The sequence below is a fragment of the Falco peregrinus genome, chromosome 13 (genome assembly GCF_023634155.1).
Source record: "Falco peregrinus isolate bFalPer1 chromosome 13, bFalPer1.pri, whole genome shotgun sequence".
Taxonomy (NCBI): domain Eukaryota; kingdom Metazoa; phylum Chordata; class Aves; order Falconiformes; family Falconidae; genus Falco; species Falco peregrinus.
In genome coordinates this window covers 7078685-7100432 of record NC_073733.1, presented here as the reverse complement: position 1 = coordinate 7100432, position 21748 = coordinate 7078685, and the positions used below count along the sequence as shown (strand labels likewise).

General features: G+C 41.3%; 1 protein-coding gene across 2 annotated transcripts in view; it reads right to left on the bottom strand.

Annotated features, from left to right (window-relative positions):
- TENM1 (teneurin transmembrane protein 1) overlaps positions 1 to 21748 on the bottom strand; it is a 349702-nt gene that overhangs the window by 64905 nt on the left and 263049 nt on the right. For both annotated transcript variants that reach the window (XM_055818110.1, XM_055818111.1), the window contains 6 exons: positions 20665 to 20784; positions 18609 to 18870; positions 13833 to 14100; positions 8178 to 8321; positions 3209 to 3458; positions 2290 to 2310 (listed from right to left, as the gene is read on the bottom strand). In XM_055818110.1, the coding sequence (XP_055674085.1) occupies positions 2290 to 2310; positions 3209 to 3458; positions 8178 to 8321; positions 13833 to 14100; positions 18609 to 18870; positions 20665 to 20784 (1065 nt within the window). The remainder of the gene's footprint in view (positions 1 to 2289; positions 2311 to 3208; positions 3459 to 8177; positions 8322 to 13832; positions 14101 to 18608; positions 18871 to 20664; positions 20785 to 21748) is intronic.

Sequence of the window (21748 nt, the reverse complement as noted above, 5' to 3'; positions counted from 1 at the left end):
TGAGAGGACAGTGGTATGATGAGAGATGAGTAAGAGCATGAGCTAGAAGCAATTAATGCCAAATCATGTATCACCAATATTACAAAACTTTGTTGAAAACATTACAAATCATTTGTGCTCTGTGGAGTGAGCTCAGAAGAGACTGGCCAGCCAAAAGATGACTTTTTAATAAAATACCTCTGTGCAAAAAGTTGCAAGGAGAATTCTAGATGTTAAACAAACACATTGTTCATCCCACAGAAACTGCAGAGAACCAGGGGTCATTATACACCCTCTTGGTAGACATGCTTTCTGGCATCCTTGTTGCGTTTAATAGACCAGCTGTTAGAAAACTCTTGATATTTATGCTCAAACCCTTGCATACTACAATGTTTAAATTTAAAGAGTATTAGTAAAAAATACTTGATATCTTTGCAGAATTTTGCAATCAAATCTAAATCTGAGTTTATTTAAATTAGCCCATTAAAAACTATATCAAGTAGACTAGGATGTAAAACGCATCTTTCCAGAACAAGTTATTACTACCCTGCAGTAAAATTCTTCCCTGTAACATCAAATGCTAGTTTCCATTTTTACCAGTTATTAAACAGTTTTGTTATTTCTTATTAAAATCTTGATGACAAGAAAAGCAAATGGGATAAGCTGTTTTAAAACAGTCAAAAATAAGATCAGTGGCCTTCTCTGCTTACTAGTCTCCAAGCTCTACCCCTGTTTACACAGTATTTTCTTTGTCCTGGTAAAAAGAACCCTTTTCCCCTGCTTTTTTGGAGAATAAAACTTGTGTTGAAGAACTGAATTTTGAAGCCTTTTCCTGCTTGGACCGTCATGAGCATCTGACGCCTTTTAGATGCTTCTTCCACTTGTTTCTTTGAGCAGAATTTTCCCAGGAATTTCCACCATGACCATGGACTGTAAAGCCACAAGAGAATGGCATACAACGGGACTGCTGAGTACTTCCCCGTAACCTCAAAGACTACATTAACTTCAAGTGATTTCCTCCAATTTTCCAAGATTTCACTTGGACAGAATACTGACAGAGGCAATTATTATTGTAATTATTAGGATTTATGTAACTGAGTAGAAGTAAACTAGAAATAAATCACATTTTGATTTAATAAAGGTTTAAGCTTATCTCAAGAAACTAGTCCTAGTGAGTAGGTATTAAAAAATTTCTACTTTACAAAAGAGACCCCTGAATTTAAAACCTGATTGATGTTCTGAATGCATTACAGAGTAAGTTCACCAAAGTGAACTTCTTTTCTTTAGTTTACAGAGATACTGGTCAGTTTAAAGCAAATGGAAACAATTCCTCAGTTAAAAAAATAGAACCTTGCACTTACCAACTAGGAATTATTCTTTCCTCTTAAGTTTTCATTGTAAAATATATGAGATGTGACATCATCTGTAAGTAGGCTGGCAAATAATCTATAGTATTCAAAGGCATTCTTGTGGCTAAAGCGAGTAATTCCAACCAGTACTCTTATCCTACAAACACACACTCAGTCCATGCTCTGCTTCCTACTATGCCATGAAGGTATCAGTTTAGGTTGTACGATTGCTGGTTTATTTATCTCATTTAAGTACTGAGATACCAAGAAGTTTGTTTCTAAGGATACAGAGTGCCTTGCTGTCTCTTTCTAGCATGCAACATCATTTCTGCAGCTGGATTGTTATAACCAACTCCCTCACCGTCTGTTGCAGAAGCCTCGTGTGCCATGTTCATTGTTTTAAAGAAACGTGTACATTTTATTGCCAAAATGCTGACTGGAAAGAGGGGAAGTCACTTGCTTTTGCTTTAGCTGGAGAAGCAAGGACTGAGCTGTGACACAGTCCTCAGTTCTGGAGTCTGCTGTGCACGCTCTGTAACTGCGGCAGATTTTAAAGTTTGTAGCATCCTAGAATCACTAAAGTAGAGTCCTCTTGTGTGACTATAAAGCATTTTTTATTATTTCTTTGTTGCTAAAACTCCCGTTTTCCCTGGCTAGCTATATCTATGATCATTCAAACACTGTGTGAAATGAGTATGACAGCTATGAAATGCATCTCCAGCTTTTGGGTTTAAACCTCTCCATCTCTGCTAGGGATCAGCAAAGTGATTTTTAGAAGGAGACTTTATACCTTCAAAGAGAACAAATCAAACTTGCTTTACTATAAACAAAGGTGAACTTGATTAACATTTGTACTGATTAAATTCAGAGTGTTTCTCTAAATCCAGACTTCTAAAAGGACTTTTGTAAGGCTGTTTCCTTGAACATGGTTCACATATTGCTGTTACTGTGTTTTACTTACCTGTGTCTTGTGTCTCTGTTCCTAGCAAGACAGATCAGGTTTAAAAGAAAAGAAAAAGACAATGAATGTTAGTTCTCAACAAAGCTGTATTCTTTGCCTGCCTGCTCACAGAGATCTATCCCAATAACCAAACACTGTTTATCCTGTTACTCAGTATCATATCTTTCTCGCAAACTGCTTCCTTTCCACCGCCCGCACAGTACCAAGTTAATTCTGAACAATCAGCACACATCTCCATCACCAGCAATGTTAGCTAGTTGGGGATTCATGGGTGTTAAATAAGAGAAATCTAGTGTATTAGTGTCAGGAACCTTTCCCACCACCCCCACTGGCCCTGAAAGGGACTGGGAAGCTGGAGCTGTAATTACAGGGGTCAGTGGGGGCACTGGCCCAGCCTGCGCCAGGTCAGGCTGCAATGCCAGGTCGGCTCTTGTCTGTTTAAACTCAGTCACATCCTCCTTTACAGATGAGGAATGATTTAATGGTATTAATTTTAAACATGGGAAGTCCTTCTTCAGCCACAGTGCTGTGACTTGACATGATTCTTTACATATTTGCTATTGAATTAGGGGGTTTTCTTCAAAAAATGTGTTTCATGGAATATTTTAACTATTTGAGAAAAGGTATGAAAAATCTCACAGTAAGAAAAAAAGCTCTATTAATTCTGCATTTTATAGAAATTCATTATGCAAAACCTGTTCTAAAGGCCATTTAAGATGCCCTTTTGAACAGATGACTTTAAAGTAAGTGTAAGTTTTGTGATGAGTTTGTTTGATAGTTGATGAGACATGACTCACAATGCAACTACATGTGGGTCGTCTTTAACTCCCAAGGGAAAAAAAAGCTCGCTGTAGTTCTCATAGGCACATCACAGACAGGATTATGAACAGTAGTCAGAGAAAGCTAATTATTTTTTTACCTTAATTCTAATATGCCAATCGAGTTTCCGGAGGGAAAGATCCGTCTGACAAAATTGAAGTCACCAATATACACACTACCATCAGGGCCAGAAGCAAGAGCAACTGGGGCAAAGAGTTTGCTGTTGAGCGCAAGGCCATTGCAGTTGGAGCAAGAGACACTTCTCTGGTGTCCGTTGCCCATCACAGTTGAGATGACTGGTGGCTGCTGGGAAATGAACATGTTTTCACCATTTCCTTTGTGTACAATTCCTAAGGCGGGCAAGGGAGAAAACAGAGACAAAAAAAGCAAATGTATAGCATTTAAAAGATTCTGCAGTTTTGAATTACGCAAGCCTCTAGAAAACCAGGTTACCAAAACAGTAACAAACATCAGAACTTTTAAAGGCTGTCACAGGGTTCCTCTAATCTCTTCCAGTTTTGTTCAGTCCCAGATTTCATCATCACCATTTTGCCAGTTAGTGGTTAGTGGCTATTTTAAAAGCCAACATCATGAGAAGAACTCATGGTTGGTTAATGCTCTAACAAACTGACTGTTAATTGCAGTACTATCTGATTTCTTGGGGATTACTACTTTAATATTCATTTTATTCATAAATTTTTATTAGGCAGCAGAGGAATTTCTTAGGTAGTTTGAATATTTAATTAAAGGAGATTAATAGCAGGACTGCTATGCATTTTTCACAAAAGAGCGCTGAGTGGCAGTACAAAATCAATATTCAAATTTAAATGCAAGTCCTTCATGGTATATAAGAATGGTGCCACGCATTTGGCAGCAAAGCCAAGTTAAGAGTCAAGGAGTAATTCTGAGGCACAAGTGAATATCTCACCAGCGAGAATATATTAATTTCTACCGTAAAGTTTAGAACAACTTTCCAGCGTGTCAGTATTTTAGAACTGCTCGGCAGCATACGCTGTTGAAAGTCTTCCCAGTTACTAGGCTGGTGATACCAGAACCAGTACAAGGATGCATTTTTTCAAGCTGACAGCTGTAGTGTTTAACTAACAATGTGGTAATATAGTTAAGAAGTACCTTTAAAATTTCATGTTATTGTAAGATTTAGGTTATTTCTGAATCGTCCAAAATATCTCATTTCCCTCGAAAATCCCAGTGCTTCACGAAAGTGGCACCATTAAAGGAATAAACACATTAAAGGAATAAAAAAGGGGATGCACTTTCTGGAGGACTTTTAATCTGAGAAATGAACATATTCTAGATACTGCAGGAAGTACAAGTTGTCTGAGTTTTGGCCAAAGTACAGCAAATGTATTTACGGACTGACTCTACCAACTTTTGTTGAAACAGATGCAAGTTTTGGTTGTCTTTTTTTTTTTTTTTTTTTGTGTGTGGCTTTCGGGTAAGTCTGAAGCTAAAAATCTCTTGTCACAGCTATTCTAAGGGAATTATATTTTTGAAAATTTTTTTCGGAACAGCAAAGGATGGAATACATATATTTGTTTGATCATTGGCTTAAAAAAAGCATCTTTGAAATACACCAGTAATATTAATGGCAATATCCTCCCTTATGCACCAGATAAAAATACTACTAAATGAAGATGCTACCCTTTTTCTGAAATTAACAGTGTAAAGGTAATCTTTCCACTGCCTCACACAAATGCCAGGAAATAATTAGGGCTCTGGAGAATTTGTTTTGCTGTCGATAAATGTAAGCATGCGCTTATCTCAGGCTTTCGAGCTGCTGCTTTTAGTCGATGCTGTGTTGCACTGGGGCTGAAATCACCTTAAAGCATAAAGTCCCTGTAAAATTACTACTCCTTCCCCCAGATAAATAAAAATGGAATCGATACACTTGCACATCAGAAGAAAAATCTAATGCAGAGGATACTCTGAAAAATCAGTTAATAGCACATTTGTTTGTGTTCATGAGATACAGGTGTCTTTAAAAGGACTCTATACAGGAACTAGTATTTACGGCATGTGTTCTCTTCTTGATTATGAGAAGTGCCCTGAAGATCTTCCAAACTGACCAAAACCTTTGTGTTAGAAAACATTAAACTCTAATCATGTCACAAATTAGAAGTGATCAAACCTCTAAACTGGACGGGAAAAAAAAGTGGGAAAAGAACCGTTTAGTATAGCTGAGAAGAGGATGCAATCCTTTGTTAACCTAACAGTCACATTGAGGCAAAACTGCATACACTTAAAAAGCTAGCTTCCAGGGACAGCCACATTGGAACAATATATGTTATTTCATATCTCTGCTGCTGGATTCGGCCAACTTTTTTTGTTCATTCTTTTTTTAAAGATACTTACATCAGGCAAGAGAACAGAGTTTTTACTTGCCATGCTTTCCGCATGTCGATACTTGTACCTCCACGGCTTACACTGTGCTATGAAGTGCCATTCTGTGAAACTGCATCTATTCTTACAACTCTTCTCTTGTACTTTGTTTATTTTTTAACACCTCTAAAATGAATAGGCTTTATGGGGAGGGAGGCAAGCATATGCACCCTGTGTCTGAGGAGGAACGTTGCACACAGCAGCAGACCTGCTGAAAGCCAAGGCTCAGTGGCTGAAGTTGTTAGATATAAGCTCTTCAGGACCAGTTAACTAACCAAGCCAAGTGCTTCCAGTTTTAGTTTGAACACAAAATTGTAATTTGCAACAGCAAGTTTTCAGAAAGACATTTATATTATAATTCCAATATCCAGTTACAAGTCTTTCAAAAACAGATGCAAGTTTCATGCTTCTAAAAAGAGCAGCTCTTCATATATACAGAGGGAATGCTCTAATTAAAGCGAAAAATCTCAATATATTCATACTTGAGAAGGCTACTCATGCTTTTAATTTCACTCACAGTGGCATGGAGATAAGTCTGAAATGTATAATTCTAAGTTTGAATCATATTCTTGTCCTTATTTAAAGTACATATGAAATATCTGAAATGGAAGAGCAGTTCACTAGTTTCTAGATAAGACCAGAAGCACATTCATTCTTTTTATCCTTTTGGTTAATACAGTTCATTATTTGGTTTTGTTGCTTTAATACGAGCCTATAGGCTGCTCTGTTAGGTGTGCACTAGCTATGGTATAGTCACTGTTTTTCTGCTCCTACAAGCTTTTCTAGTTGCTACATAGGAGCCAGGTATGCGTGCTCAAAGCCTACTATAGTCATAAGGAACATCTGAGATATCACTGAGCTCTGGCTGGGCTTTGTCATCCTCACTGGAATATGCTCTCACAGGCAAACTGTAAACAGAAGAGACCCACTGATTTCAGGTCAGATGTGGTTATGCCCCCCCTCCCCAAGACTGTGTGTCTAACTAATGGATAAAGATGCTTAGTAGCTTCCTCCCAACTTCAGCCTAGATCATGCCCAGCACAGTAGGAACACACGAGGAAGAGGAGCAGGTATGAGAAGCTGCACATTCCCCACCCTTGTTACTGGGCTGGGGTAGCAGACACAGCCTGGACAATTTCGGAGGCGGTGGCGTGTGGCTGACAGGCCAGTGCTCTCTGGTGTTCTCAGCCACAAGCTGAGACGGGGCCAGGAAGCAATTTGTCACCACGTACCCCGTGCTCAGGAAAGCAGCGATTTAGCCCCACTCAAGATTATAATTATATACTTTACAAAATCTCAGAACATGTTAGTGCCTATGGGGTGAATTATAGTAGTAAGCACTGCAGTTAGCAGATAGTCATATAAATTGGAGTTACTGCCAGCAATTTAGTCTTGAAATTAAACTATGCAAGTGGTAAATTGGCACTAAGGAGTAGACTATGGGGCTCACAGTTGGGGGCTGAGCTGACTGAGGTCAGATTTCTCTTTGTGTTAAATGTCAATAGCTGGCATTTAAAAGAGACAATCTATACAAACCAATAAGACAGGGTATGAAAGAACCGCTGTTCAAAATGTCAAACTATTTTAAATCAAAACAGAAATCCAGATAATTTACAAACTAAATCTGACCTTTTGTATGTGGAATATTTATACTGTAGCTGCGCATTCAACAACAGAACTTGTAAAAACCTGACAGCCATACATCTGTGTATGAATCTTCATTAACAGAAGTTGCAGATGAAATAGATTTTAGCGGACAGACTCTCAGCTGGAGCAAATTGAGAGAATTTTACTGAATTCAGTACTCTGCTGATTTATGAGTGCTGAAATCTGACCCCAGGTTTCTCTTCCCCTGGACAGTGAGATATTTTTTTATTGGCAAAGCCATATTTTTCTAGTTACCATAACTTCCCTACAAGTATTGTTTTAATAATTTAATCCCACTAGTTCCCAATTACAGATGTTAAGGGAGGAAAAGAAAAAAAAAACAACAAAACAAGACAGGAATTAAATAAAAGCAATAAGGAAACAGATTCCAGTCTCCCTGCCTGAAGAATCCCTATGCAGGGTAAATGTTGTGGCACCAAAAGCATTTACAGTCTTTTTCCTTAATGCTTTGAAAGGTGCTAGATTGCTTGTCCTGAAGAGTAACTTACTGTGCTTCCCCACAGAGTGGGCAGCCACAAAAGCTCCTGCGTAGCAGACTGGCATTTTGGAAGCATTACCTCTCACTCGGCTGGTCTGTTTTCATGCTTGGCTTGTCTCCCTGTGCTGTGATGCTACTAACTGATGTTACTCATAGGATGAATTCGGGGTGTAGACACTTCACTGATAATATAACACACTAGAAACTGACCTAAAACATGGTACTTCTATACCAACCGTGAGACTCAACCTGAATTAGCGTGCCCTTTTCCCATCCAAATGACCACAATGTGCTGGTGATTGCAAGAGTTAGTGACATTAATGTTTCGTACCTGGGAGCCAGAACATTAAAAATATCCTTTCAGAAGGCATTTACAGTTCAGTTCTCAATAAATGAGGGTGCACATTCAAAGAGGATTACACATTAGGAAGCGTAGGTTTTAATGCTTAAAATCTGCACAATTAATTCCTTTAAAATTTGTATTCTTCTTCTGCATGGCCAGTTAAATAATGGACGGACTTACCACTTTGTGGATTTAATACATGGTGTTTGTTTATGGACCAGCCTCCCAGATTTGAAGCATCCATTTCAAAGCCTTGAAGGATTACTGTTCTCTTCTCCCAGAGAATAAAATCAGGACATGTTTCATATTCATATCCCACCGATACTGCAAACAAATAATTAAAGATCTATCAGTCTACCTTTCCCTCTGTGAACTACTAGGCAATTTTTCATTCCAGGTTTTGATACTCATCTGTCAAGTAATGATGCCACTAATTTTCCTCTGCCTGATTGCTGTTGCTGAATGGTATTTTTTTTACAAGGGGTTTTAAGTGATTAGTATATTATTACAGCTATAGCTACTACAGTTTCAAAGCACAAAATTTACTGTTGTATCAGTTAGGGATTCCTAAGAGTATAAATCTCCTCCAATGACTCCTGGCTTGATGGGTTATTGCATTTCTGCTAATTACCTGAAGAAAGCTTAAACAGAAAAAAAGCTATATTAAAAGAAACTGATTTTAATTTGCTTGCTAACTGTAAAAACTGTAGTTATGCAGAAATGGATTGCCAAGATGAAAATTTCTAGAATTAAACATTTATGTTAACAGGCTGGCCAAAATACATGTTGAAAATCTTGAATTTCCCTAAGGTGGTGGTTTTGAGGGGCTGCTCAAACTGATCAAAAAATCTCCTCTTCCATACTTGAGGAAAACAAACAAAAAAAACATCTTCAAAATTTAATTTTGGTGTATCTAATATACCAACCTTTTTTTTTCTTTTAAATAAAAAAAAGTTATTAATCTCCTCTAGTTAACCTTTTTAGATTTCAGTGCAACTCATACATAAAGGAAGAACGTTAATTTGATACCAAATTCCAAAATTTGATATAGGAATTATTGAGGTAGTTCAGCCTTTCCAAAATAAAAATATCTTTAAAAATACTTTAAGATACAAAATAAAAATATTTTAAAAAAACACAGTTTTCTGACACTTTCAATGTTTTCAACTCACTTTTTCTGTGTAGCAGCTTTAGGTACATTTTACCTGAACCATAAATAGCTTTAATACCATTGAAGTTCCGTTACTAGATGCAATCAAAATATTTTGACCAGCTATAGCAGGGAGCATTTGCTTTTGTAAGATAAATGTTTGATAGCAAACTGAAAGCTGTTCTTTACAGCAACTTCACTTAGAGCTGCTTCATCATTTTAGCAGCAAGAACCTGTTTTTGCAGCTAAACTCTGACTTGTAAAAATCACATCTCCTTAAGTACCGTAAATATTGTGCGTTTCAAACATTAGAGTTTTCAGTCTGAGGGGCCAGCAGCCAGCCTGTCCAATTTTTCTGTTACAGGAGCTGTCACGACTAACATCAGTGATGTTTGTGAGTAACTCCCTGGGCTGGGTGCCCAGCTGTGGGCATGGAGCTGCCTCCCGAAGAGCCCCCTCCTGTGCTGGGATGAGCCATCAAGGTTCAGTAACCAGACGTGCTATTTTCTAGGTGTTAATGCAGAGAGAAGATAACGGGCAGACTTTTCCTAAGAAGCAACCTCACACTTGCCACCTACGCGGTAGCATCTTTACTCCATTCGTGCACTTAACGCACCCAGTCCCAGGTCAGATGTGTATACTTGAAAAGAGTAAAGTCCTATAACACAACGTCACCCAGCCTTGCTTACGGAACCATTACAGACCCACAGGACAGTTCACCCGCTGCTGTGAGTTACCATGCTGCTATCTGGGTCAAGGGAGGTAGAACCATTTAAACCATCCGACAACCTGTGCCAACAGATCCACGGTGGCATATTTACCAGGACCGTAGCTAACACTGTACTATTGCCTGCCTATAGCTGTTTGTGTGCTGCCAAACACCCTCTAGAGGTTATCATCCCCTTTCTTAGAAGGTCACCGCTCCCTTCTCTCACAGTTACTGTGCACAGCTGCCTTTTAGTCCCTTCTCATCGGTGAAAGGCACACTTCGTGTGTGCCTACAACCACGTTTCTACGTATACGTACACACATTTATGAAAGAAGTCTATGCTCCAAAAAGGAATATTGGTGTGATCTCAAAGCAGGGTCTCCTGAACCATCTAATTGGAGGTACTGACATACCATCCATGAAAATTTCCTATCTATCGTTTTGCATGCAAAGTAATCAAGGCAAAGCATAACAACCGTAAAGTCAGCCAAGTGACAGCGGTGCCACTTGAAAAATAAGCAGGTTTTGCAAAACATTGTAATTTTGTAAGTGAAAAGACAATTTCAGTCAGCTTACCCTTATTGTGGGAGCATCACTTGCTGGGCAAATTAATTTATAGCCCTATTTTGAGGTGACTGAGATTCCACTGCATGAAGGAGAACTGTAGTGACTATGGTTTTGGACACCAACAGCTGGCAAGTATGGCTCTTCACAGACTCAAAATGGATTTCAAAAGATATACTGAAATCATCCATAGCAAAAATCTGTTCTTTTCATACAACTATTTCGAAGAATGAACAGTAATTTGCCAGTAGTGCCAGCACACCACAGTTTAAGGGCCGTTGCCAAAATACAAGTAAAATATAAAGGACACGATTAAACAGGACAGTAACCTCTACTTCAACCTCTCCTGAAATATTTGTAATTACCAACATCATACCTCTTTGAACAACAGATATAATGAACTCAACCAAAGTAACAAGCAGAGTAATAACTAGAGAAGAGCTAAGATTGCTTCAGAGCTGGCTTATGTTCACACCCAGAAGTGTCAGTCCTTGCACAACACTCCATGCTGCTCTGGGGGTGCAAGGGCTTGTAAGACTGAGCACATACAGAGTTACACAGGAGCATTTATTGAGGTTTCTACTGAAATCCTTCCTTTTCCTGTGTTAAATTACAAGGGCACATCATAGACTTTACCACCAAGGTTTTGTGTGTCGATACCCACATGATGTTTTTTTTTATTCAGAACAAAAAATGTCACTTCATCACCTCAAGTTGTTACTCTGAGAAGAGAAAATGGCCTTGTTAGGGACCTGGGGACTAGACAAACACCAGTAAACACTTCTGAAATTTAAACAGAACCACTTTTGTGTGGAAATATGCTCAGAAAGTCTTCTTTTCTGTAACTGGTTATGTGATCATTGCTGTCAATAACCCTGAAGAAAAATAAAGATGTTTATAGGATTTATAAAACCAAAAGCAGATGGTTGTAGTCCTGAGTTCCAGGACTTCAACCTGCTGCAATTTAATTTAATTAAAATGAAAACTGAACGGAATGCATTATTAAATATTGATAAGAGACTGGCAGAGGAAATTATTTTGACAAAAATTCATATAATGGATGCAGATAAAGGTCCCCGAGTACTACAGTGTGTCAAATTATATAAAGCTTTATTGGACTCTAACAAAGCATGCTAACAATGCACTTAAAATATAAAGATCTTTGCTTCTATTTTGAAAGAAGCATAAGTAACTTAAACTTTCAGGATAAAAAAAAAAAGCACCAATTAACTAATGTAAAAGTTGTTAGCCAGCACTATTGTGTACGCTTTATTCATATTTAAACATATTATGCTCGTCTACTTCTAATTTGGGAATCTGTATGTACAGTATGATTCCACAAGATGTTATGTATTAGATTTAAATAGTTTTAAAGTCCAGATATGTACTGGACTTCGTGACCATCAGAAGACTCTTAAACGCCGCAGTGGGAGCGGGCAGGCTCAGCTGTTCCCTCTCAGACAGGTTAGTGGCAACGTGCAGTGACAGGCTTCAAACATGGGCCATGTGTGGCCGTGCCGAGGGAAGCCCCCCAGGACCCGGCTGGTCCTGCCTGACCACCCACAGCAGTGCCAAAGGGCACACTGGCATTTTTTTCCATTTCTAAATTTGCACAAGTATGTGTAAGTGAAGCCAACAAGCCATTCGATACCTCCCCTCACTGCAAAACACTGGTAGGAATCTTGATCTGCAATGGGCTAGGGCGAGATTTGCCCTCTAACGAGGAGGTTTCATCAGACAGATGAGCCGAAACTGGCAGTCCTGCCCTGCACCGCGTACCTGCGGCGTTCAGAGCCCTCTCTGGTGGCAGTGCCAGCATCTGACCAACCCTTCTGCAGATGTGAGCCAGATGTGATGGATCAGATGCAGATAAGACAGTGCAAGGTCTCCAGAATCGCTGCATCATCTAAGGGTGGAGTTTTGACCCCTTTAGGCCAATGTAATGTGTGAGCTACAGCTGGAATGAGAAGACCTGAGCTTCTGCACCAGTATTCATAGCAGATCAGGAAACTAATGAAGCTGAAAATTTATCACTTATTTTCTGGTTGCTTCAGTTTTCAGCTGAATTCGTTCCTGATCTGGCTCATTTCATGATCAAATGAATGTGAGCGGTGGCCCAGGGGTAAGGAGAGAACGTGGGAATGTCCCTCCTGGCAGCAGCCTACGGTTGTATCTGTTGAAGGAGACCGTGGGTCTACAGCCCAAGGATAAGCAACTTGTTTTCTGATACATTCCTATCGTGTGATGTGAATCATACTCCGTATTTTGGTCTCATAACCCTTTGTGGACACCAGTGGCTATGTCTGCATCGTTCTCTAAGTAGAAATGAAAGTGCTACAATCCTCCTTTATCCCACCGCCTCTCCACGCGGCTGCCTCCCAGACTACCTGGCTGGGAGCACACAGTAACGCCGCCACATGCTAGATGCTCTGGGAGTTGCAGGGCTCGCACAGACTGGAACGGCACATTTCGGCTTTGCCTGGGCTCATCGGCAGGCACGCTGCCTGTACGGACAACACAGCAAATCTTGGAGAGCTTCTGGCTGCCCCTCGGAACAGCATTTCATATATAGAACGAGGCATATTCCTCGTGAGGGTAGATGGCTCCATGTAGCCCTTGTGATTCTTGTTTTATAGCCTGATCCTGCCAGTGCTGCTTGCTATAATTCCTCTGACTTAAAAAGCAAAACAAAACCGCTAAAGAAGCCAACAGGGCTTATTCCCAAGACTAAGCTTTGCTGGTAAGGTAAATAATCTTAATGGAGATTGTCTATAAGGTTAGTCCATTAAGCAACAGACCCCCAAATTCAATTAAAAAAAACATAGCAAGGCTTTTAAAACCTGAATAATGAAATTAATGACAAAAAATGGCTGGCTAAATAAAATGTATTTGCACAGACAACACTCCTGTAGCAATTCTCAGAACAGTTGCTTGTGCTGCTCAGTAAGGAAAGCCTATGAAACGTGATGATTTTCATCCAAACATCTTTAAACAACAAATCAATTAGTTTTAACTGTTGGGGACACAAAATGTATTAAGAAAGGATGCCTAAAAGTTAGAATTTTGTAAACCCTAAGCGGAAATGACATTTTAAATGTCACAGCCAAAAAACGACAGAAACAATGCCACACCAAAGGCCATATTCCAAGTAACATTCAAAAACAAAGACAGCTGAATGTAATGCCGTTAGTACACAACCATTCTCCGAGGGAAAAGGAGATTTTCAAATTGATTAAATTAGAAAGATGACATTGGAAGAACAAGAAAATAAATGTTCTTAGGAAATCATACGAGTCACTTTAGCTAAAGAGGCATTTGATTTAAAAGAATGTAAGCGAAGCAACAAAATTTATAAGCCGTATTTTCCTGGCTTGATGTGTGTGAGCGCTTCTGCTTACATCAAGGTACGTACCCATTGCCTCAGCCAGACCAGAAACCTTCTGTCCATATATATCTGTCTTATTCCAGGCAAATGTGTACACCAAGTTGGCTGCAGCAGGAAACCATTTCTGAAGCAGACGTCCTTCAACAGCAACTATCAGATGGACTTTTGTCATTCCAGACGGGATGGTCGTGTGCGTCAAAATAATGCGCAGCAAAGTTTTATACCCTGGTGTTCGACTGCTGAGATAACTCAGCTTCACAAAACTTGAAGGAATTGGGATTTCCTCTTGGACCACCTTGGAAAAAACACATATCATTATAACTATAGGCAAGAAAAATGCACAATTATAAAAGCAGGTGCTTATTTTACATTTTACAATCACGATGGAAACACAGCAGCACTTAAAACACCAATGTCTTCTGAGTTTATTTTATCAATGCAGTAGCCAGGCATATTACAAAACGTCTAAGACTGGAAACTGGTCAACTTACTGGATGGTAGTCTGTCTATTTGGATAAAGAGCCTCTTCCTCTAATGCTTTACTCTTATCTACCAACGAGAAAACACTCTCCATGGACATATTCATACATATGAGCTCTAACCTTTACCCTGGCTCCTTTATTTGGTTTACTTAACAAGCGTTCTTAACCAGAATACAATGAAAAGATGTTTTTAAAATACACACACACTTAAACATATTACATTGCGATTTGAAGATACTATCCTGCTTTGGAGGTAGTAACTCTAACTTGGGGAGAGCTGAGAAAGAATTCCTACTAAACCATCTCCTGTGCAGAAGTGCCAGCAGTAAGGGTGAGCTCCAGCAAGAAGGGGCACGGCATACGACGGTGCAGCATAAGATACCGAACAAGCTAACTGGGGACGCATGGCAGTGAAGATGAAACTGGTCGTCAGATCATCTAGCTACCAGGTAAGTCCCCAGGGTGTGCACCAGAGTTCAGATCCCAGGGCACTGTTGTCAGCACTGCTGTCTGAATCACTTCCATTAGTGCTGGCTCGGATATGCCCACTGTGGGGGAGCATCAGTTCCTGGCTGCAACGAAGGTAAGCCCTCAGCAACTAGCAGAACTGCAAAGACTGTGAGCTTGTGAGGGGAAAAAAGAAGCTTGGCCTTGACCTTTTGAATGATACGGGCCTTGGAGCTACAAAAAGGGATTCAGCTCTTGTGATCTCCTCAGAGAAAGGAGCTCTTCTGGGACAGACTGTGAGGAAGAGCGGGCACGAGAAGAGAGCAGCTTCTTGGAGGATGCCGCCACAGTCACTCAAAAGCCACTAAAAACCGGTCTGTGTTTAATAAGGTTAAGAATTTTAGTGTATTTCTGCAATGACAAGCCAACCTGCCACAACGATCAATTCGTCTAGCTTGGAAAAATACAAACTGTTTTGTTTACATTTCCCAGTTTTAAAATTCTTCTTGTTTAACAATAGATTACTTCACTTTCAAAACAATTGTATTTACACATTGCACCACTATCACTGTCACAGGATTGCTGCAGTACAGCTGGAGGCCTGCCAGCACTTGTCACTTCGACATACGAAATGTAGCGCTGCCAGGGAAATCCTGCTCCCTTTATTGTTCCTGATTTGCAGTGTTCCCCTTCTTTCCTGCTGGCATCCCAGCTGCCCCCTCTGTCATATATTTGACATGTTTTCTCATTTTTTAATAGAAAAGCAGGAAGAAATATTCATGCATTAATACATGATAATATATCTCCTTCTCCTATTATTCTGGGCTAATTCTTGTACATTTCCCAGTACTGTACAATGAAACTTAACACACTAAGAACCCTGCAATGACAAAAAAATATAGGACTGGGGGCAGTTTCTCTCTGAGCAGACTGCATCTTTGGGTACCTCACCATTTAAAGATGACCCAGGGACACCTCAAGTGGAGTAATGTGACCCAGTTTTTTCTTACCAGTGTGTATCAGTTATTCTTAATTCACGTTCATTAGTTTCACTTCATACATTCTGTGAAGCAACACTATGGCCATCAACTAGCTGAAACGTGATAATGTTTTTAATAGTTATGGAGATGTTTAGATATAATTGAGTTCAGTCACAGGCCTTTTACATGGAGAATAAAGGCTCTTCATCAGTAGCACTTTTACAAGAAAAAGAGAAAAGTTCAGAGATATTCATGTCTATAGGTAGCCTCCAAAATATCTTCCAGACTGGCTCAGTGACATTTAAAGAGAAGGCAAAAGGGGCTTTATTGCTCAAACAACACACTAAAAATCAGGCTAACCTGATCTGAAACCTGTGTAGCTGTATTTTGTTGGGTGTTTGACTCATACAACCTCCTTTAAGTCCCAAATAAAAGAACAGTTAAATACAAGGTTGATTAGAAATTACTTCTAAACTTAAGGAGTGTCAAGAAAAAAGACATTTAAATAAAAACAATCCTAAAGACCACGTAAAAATGGCTCTACCTGAGAAAGAAAGTAATAAAACCCAAGAAGGCAGCATATAGTGAAGATGCCACTGTAAAGAACTAGATGTGAACAGAACATCCCTAGAAGTCTTCAAAGCATCCTGGGTCATGTCTCGCACTGATGTATGGGGAAGTTGTACTGTGTATCTGTAACCTAGGAATGGTTCTGTGCATCGCTATAAATAAATCAGGATTTCAATAATAAATCATGCTAGGACTCCTCACTTTCTTCTACTTGGAGGTAAGAAATAAAGCACTTTCAGATATTAACAAAAAGAAAAAAAAGAAAGAAAGAAAAGAGGGGAAAAGAGAGGGGGGGAAAAGAGAGGGGGGGAAAAGAGAGGGGGGGAAAAGAGAGGGGGGGAAAAGAGAGGGGGGGAAAGAGAGGGGGGGAAAAGAGAGGGGGGGAAAAGAGAGGGGGGGAAAAGAGAGGGGGGGAAAAGAGAGGGGGGGAAAGAGAGGGGGGCAAAGAGAGGGGGGCAAAGAGAGGGGGGGCAAAGAGAGGGGGGCAAAGAGAGGGGGGCAAAGAGAGGGGGGCAAAGAGGGGGGGGCAAAGAGGGGGGGGCAAAGAGAGGGGGGCAAAGAGAGGGGGGGCAAAGAGAGGGGGGGCAAAGAGAGGGGGGGCAAAGAGAGGGGGGGCAAAGAGAGGGGGGGCAAAGAGAGGGGGGCAAAGAGAGGGGGGCAAAGAGAGGGGGGCAAAGAGAGGGGGGGCAAAGAGAGGGGGGGCAAAGAGGGGGGGGGCAAAGAGGGGGGGGGCAAAGAGGGGGGGGCAAGAGGGGGGGGCAAGAGGGGGGGGCAAGAGGGGGGGGCAAGAGGGGGGGGCAAGAGGGGGGGGCAAGAGGGGGGGGCAAGAGGGGGGGGCAAGAGAGGGGGGCAAGAGAGGGGGGGCAAGAGAGGGGGGGCAAGAGAGAGGGGCAAGAGAGAGGGGCAAGAGAGAGGGGCAAGAGAGAGAGGCAAGAGAGAGAGGCAAGAGAGAGGGGCAAGAGAGAGGGGCAAGAGAGAGGGGCAAGAGAGAGGGGCAAGAGAGAGGGGCAAGAGAGAGGGGCAAGAGAGGAAAGAGAGAGGGGCAAGAGAGAGGGGCAAGAGAGAGGGGCAAGAGAGAGGGGCAAGAGAGAGGGGCAAGAGAGAGGGGCAAGAGAGAGGGGCAAGAGAGAGGGGCAAGAGAGAGGGGCAAGAGAGAGGGGCAAGAGAGAGGGGCAAGAGAGAGGGGCAAGAGAGAGGGGCAAGAGAGAGGGGCAAGAGAGAGGGGCAAGAGAGAGGGGCAAGAGAGAGGGGCAAGAGAGAGGGGCAAGAGAGAGGGGAAAGAGAGAGGGGAAAGAGAGAGGGGAAAGAGAGAGGGGAAAGAGAGAGGGGAAAGAGAGAGGGGAAAGAGAGAGGGGAAAGAGAGAGGGGAAAGAGAGAGGGGAAAGAGAGAGGGGAAAGAGAGAGGGGAAAGAGAGAGGGGAAAGAGAGAGGGGAAAGAGAGAGGGGAAAGAGAGAGGGGAAAGAGAGAGGGGAAAGAGAGAGGGGAAAGAGAGAGGGGAAAGAGAGAGGGGAAAGAGAGAGGGGAAAGAGAGAGGGGAAAGAGAGAGGGGAAAGAGAGGGGAAAGAGAGGGGAAAGAGAGAGGGGAAAGAGAGAGGGGAAAGAGAGAGGGGAAAGAGAGAGGGGAAAGAGAGAGGGGAAAGAGAGAGGGGAAAGAGAGAGGAAAGAGAGAGAGGAAAGAGAGAGAGGAAAGAGAGAGAGGAAAGAGAGAGAGGAAAGAGAGAGAGGAAAGAGAGAGAGGAAAGAGAGAGAGGAAAGAGAGAGAGGAAAGAGAGAGAGGAAAGAGAGAGAGGAAAGAGAGAGAGGAAAGAGAGAGAGGAAAGAGAGAGAGGAAAGAGAGAGAGGAAAGAGAGAGGGGAAAGAGAGAGGGGAAAGAGAGAGGGGAAAGAGAGAGGGGAAAGAGAGAGGGGAAAGAGAGAGGGGAAAGAGAGAGGGGAAAGAGAGAGGGGAAAGAGAGAGGGGAAAGAGAGAGGGGAAAGAGAGAGGGGAAAGAGAGAGGGGAAAGAGAGAGGGGAAAGAGAGAGGGGAAAGAGAGAGGGGAAAGAGAGAGGGGAAAGAGAGAGGGGAAAGAGAGAGAGAAGAGAGAGAGGAAAGAGAGAGAGGAAAGAGAGAGAGGAAAGAGAGAGAGGAAAGAGAGAGGAAAGAGAGAGAGGAAAAGAAAGGAAAAAAATTTGTAAAACATTACTAAAGAGAGATACATTGGTGTCATTGACAAGTGAATAACATCACAGCAGTTAATCGCTTGCTATCTGGTATCATCTTCTAAAATTGTCTAGAACTTCTTCTACCACTGAACAAATTATTAATTTGAAAGGCTTTTCATTACCTGTAGCTCTGGAATTACAGTTCCTCTTTCAGGACAGGACCCTCCAAATGCTGTCAAGGGTGAAGGGAGTACGATCGGGTTTGGGCTGATAAAACTACTGACGTCACAAGATGGTGTGTTTGGCTCTGTTCTTTGCATTACAACTTTGTCTACAATGACAAATCTATTCCAAGGCAACCAAAGTGTCCTTTTTTCAGATATGAAAGGAGATCTTTCAAAAACTAGAGTGACAGAGATGCCTCCAACAGCCACAAGGTCAAAACTGGAAAAGAGAAAGCAAATTGCTTTGTTTCTTTTTGGTTTATCATCATATTACCACAACTTTCAATACATCACAAACAAAAACTTAAATGTTGCTCATTACAGCCTTTAATTTACTATGTGAAATCATTCAAGTATTAGCTTCCCGGTGTCACCTTGGTATTCACGAAGAAGCTTTACATCTCTGTGCTTTCTCCCTGCATGCATCAATAGCAAGGTACAGCACTGCACCGTGACTTGGCCCACCTCCCCTCTATTTATCAACTAGAATCAATACTAACGAGTCATCTAACAAAAGCGTGGACCCAGTTACTTTGGTTTACATGAAAAGAAATTCCTAGCCCAGAAAGGGGATGCTACTCATAATCCATGCAGGTACAGCATGCAGAATGAGAAGCCTTAAAGCCTTCCAGGCCTTTTCGCTGTTAACATGTCCTTTTCCCTTTTTCTAAAAGTAGCAGGGGGAAAAGGTTGAGTGCACTGAGCAGAAGACCCGTCTGTGCAGGATATGAACTTTCTGGGAAAGATGCCTATTAGTCGCACTGAGAACTGAACCAGCTCTTGTACATGAAGCAGGTGATCCTCGGGGAGCCATTGTGAAGAACCTTTGGCATATCTGGGCTGCAAAACAGTGGAACATAGGAGGCACGATATACGGTCTCAATTTCCTGAGTTTCTGACATCCCTAGTCAGGCGACACAAGGTAATATGTAAACAGATACTTCACTCTCTGTGTTATTGAATGCATCTATTATGGAGGCTTTTGACGGTAACAAACTGTGATAAGAAGTCAGACTTAATTATGCATATCTCATCACATTTCCCAAATGACACCGATTACATTCACAGCGAAATACAGGTAGCATATTTTAATGCAACAACTTTATCCAGGCTAGCGTAAAGAGGAAATGATAATCACTAACTTTCAGTAGTGCAATTTGAAAGTCAATAAACTAAGGTAAAATAATTATGAATGCTCCTTATTTTTATAAATTGGCAAAGCCAAACAAAAAAAAACCAACCACAACCCACCAAAAAAACAACCCTGGACTGTGGAAACAGTGACAAATTACACTCGTTCCCTGTTGGAAGACAGCTTCTGATTCCTCGTAATTCATAACACAGCCAAGGAAGATGAAGTCTTAAACTGCCCTTAGCAGCTTAATTCAAGTTCAGGAGCAAATCATGACCCTATTGCAAATGGATAGCCAACTCTGGAGTGCAATATATAATATATAGGATTTTCACCTTTCTTTGAGAACTGAACTCAGCCCTAGAAGGCTGGGGAAAAAGGGGGAGCCAGGATTGCTCAGGACTGGATGTGGAACAGCAATTTAACCATTTCAGCTGTGGGAAGAGTCTGTCCTCACTTTTGCTGTGTGGCTCAGGTGATCAACTAAAGGTGTCAGCTTCACTGACACCTCAACACACTACTCGGAAGATCCACACTTAACAACAGAAAGAGGAAAGATAGGGGATTCTCTGGAAAACCTGACTAGTGAAAATATTCAAATGTTAAGAAGGTGGCTGTACTGTCACGTTTTCACTCCATGTGTTTCAATGTCACTGTAACCTTGTTGCTGTTTAGGGTTTTTCTTCTTCTTTCTTCTTAAGTCCCTTTACCACCGGGAGCTGTAACTAAATGCGCTCCCAGAGCAGAGAGCCAGGAGCCATCCTCAATCCACACTATGAACGGTAGCGACATCTATGAAAATTTTGTACACGAATAGAAGGTGGTAGATGGCCCTAACTATACAAATCTAAACCAGTGAGAGAACACACATGAAAGCCTGACCTTCCGTCCTGTCGACTGATGGTGTATCCATACTCATTGTGGTGCAGAAAACTGACGTTCACTCCAACCAGCGGTGTTCCATCTATTGCTACCACCTGGCCTCGAATGACACACGCCCGCCTGTAACAAAAAGAAGAGAAGACAACACCAGACACATCAGGAGGGTGAGAAGGGCATTGATTTCAGGAACTGTGCTATACTTCTGCCCTAGACAGCCCAAACTATGATAATATTGTGACTGCTGATTTTGAATGAAAAGTCAAACAAGTCCAAAAGATTGATTTGAAAAACCATTATCTCAGGAAGACAACACACAGACTCTCCTGTGAATTGCTGGTGTATCGAGAATATATTTCCATTTCCGGCTGTATTTCATGGTACCATTTGTTCTGCCATTGAATAGCAATGTGAAGGTTTCACTGATAGCGTGATTTAGCTTGCTGTGGCTCTAGGGGGTGATGATTTGTGAGAGGGGCGAATGAAACCTCGTTCTCTGCTGCTAAGAATAGGGCATTGCTGTCTATTAGAAAAAAGCTGAACTAATTTGATAAGGCAGCAGTGAGACGTATGGTCTTCACCAAACTTCAGAAAGTTATGCAGGTAAATTCAGAGCACGCCTAATCAAGCGTAACATACATTTTTCTCAATCCCCCATCACATGTTATGCCCTTTTAAATTCCCCCTAGGATGTGTTGGACTTGCACTGACTTTCCAGCATAAAAATCCTCCTATCCCAGTAAAGGGGTTGGAATATGGCAGCACAGCAGAACGCATCAGTCAGTGGACAGGAAAGTGAACTCACCACTAAGTGGGTCTAATCAGGGGCTAACAGGATCACACAATCATAGAAAATGAGAGCTGAAAGAAAATACAAGACTTTATCTTGTCCATTGCTTTGCCTCAGGTAAGATCAACTATACCTACATTACTCCAGACAGATGCTTGTCTAACTCTATAACTTCACCAAGTAACCCATTCCAATGCTTTTGTATGAGTGCTTTACACATGGCAATTTTTTCTAATTTGAACCTCCACTCCTGCCCTTTAAGACCATTACTTTCACCCTAGCCACAGAAACGGTGAA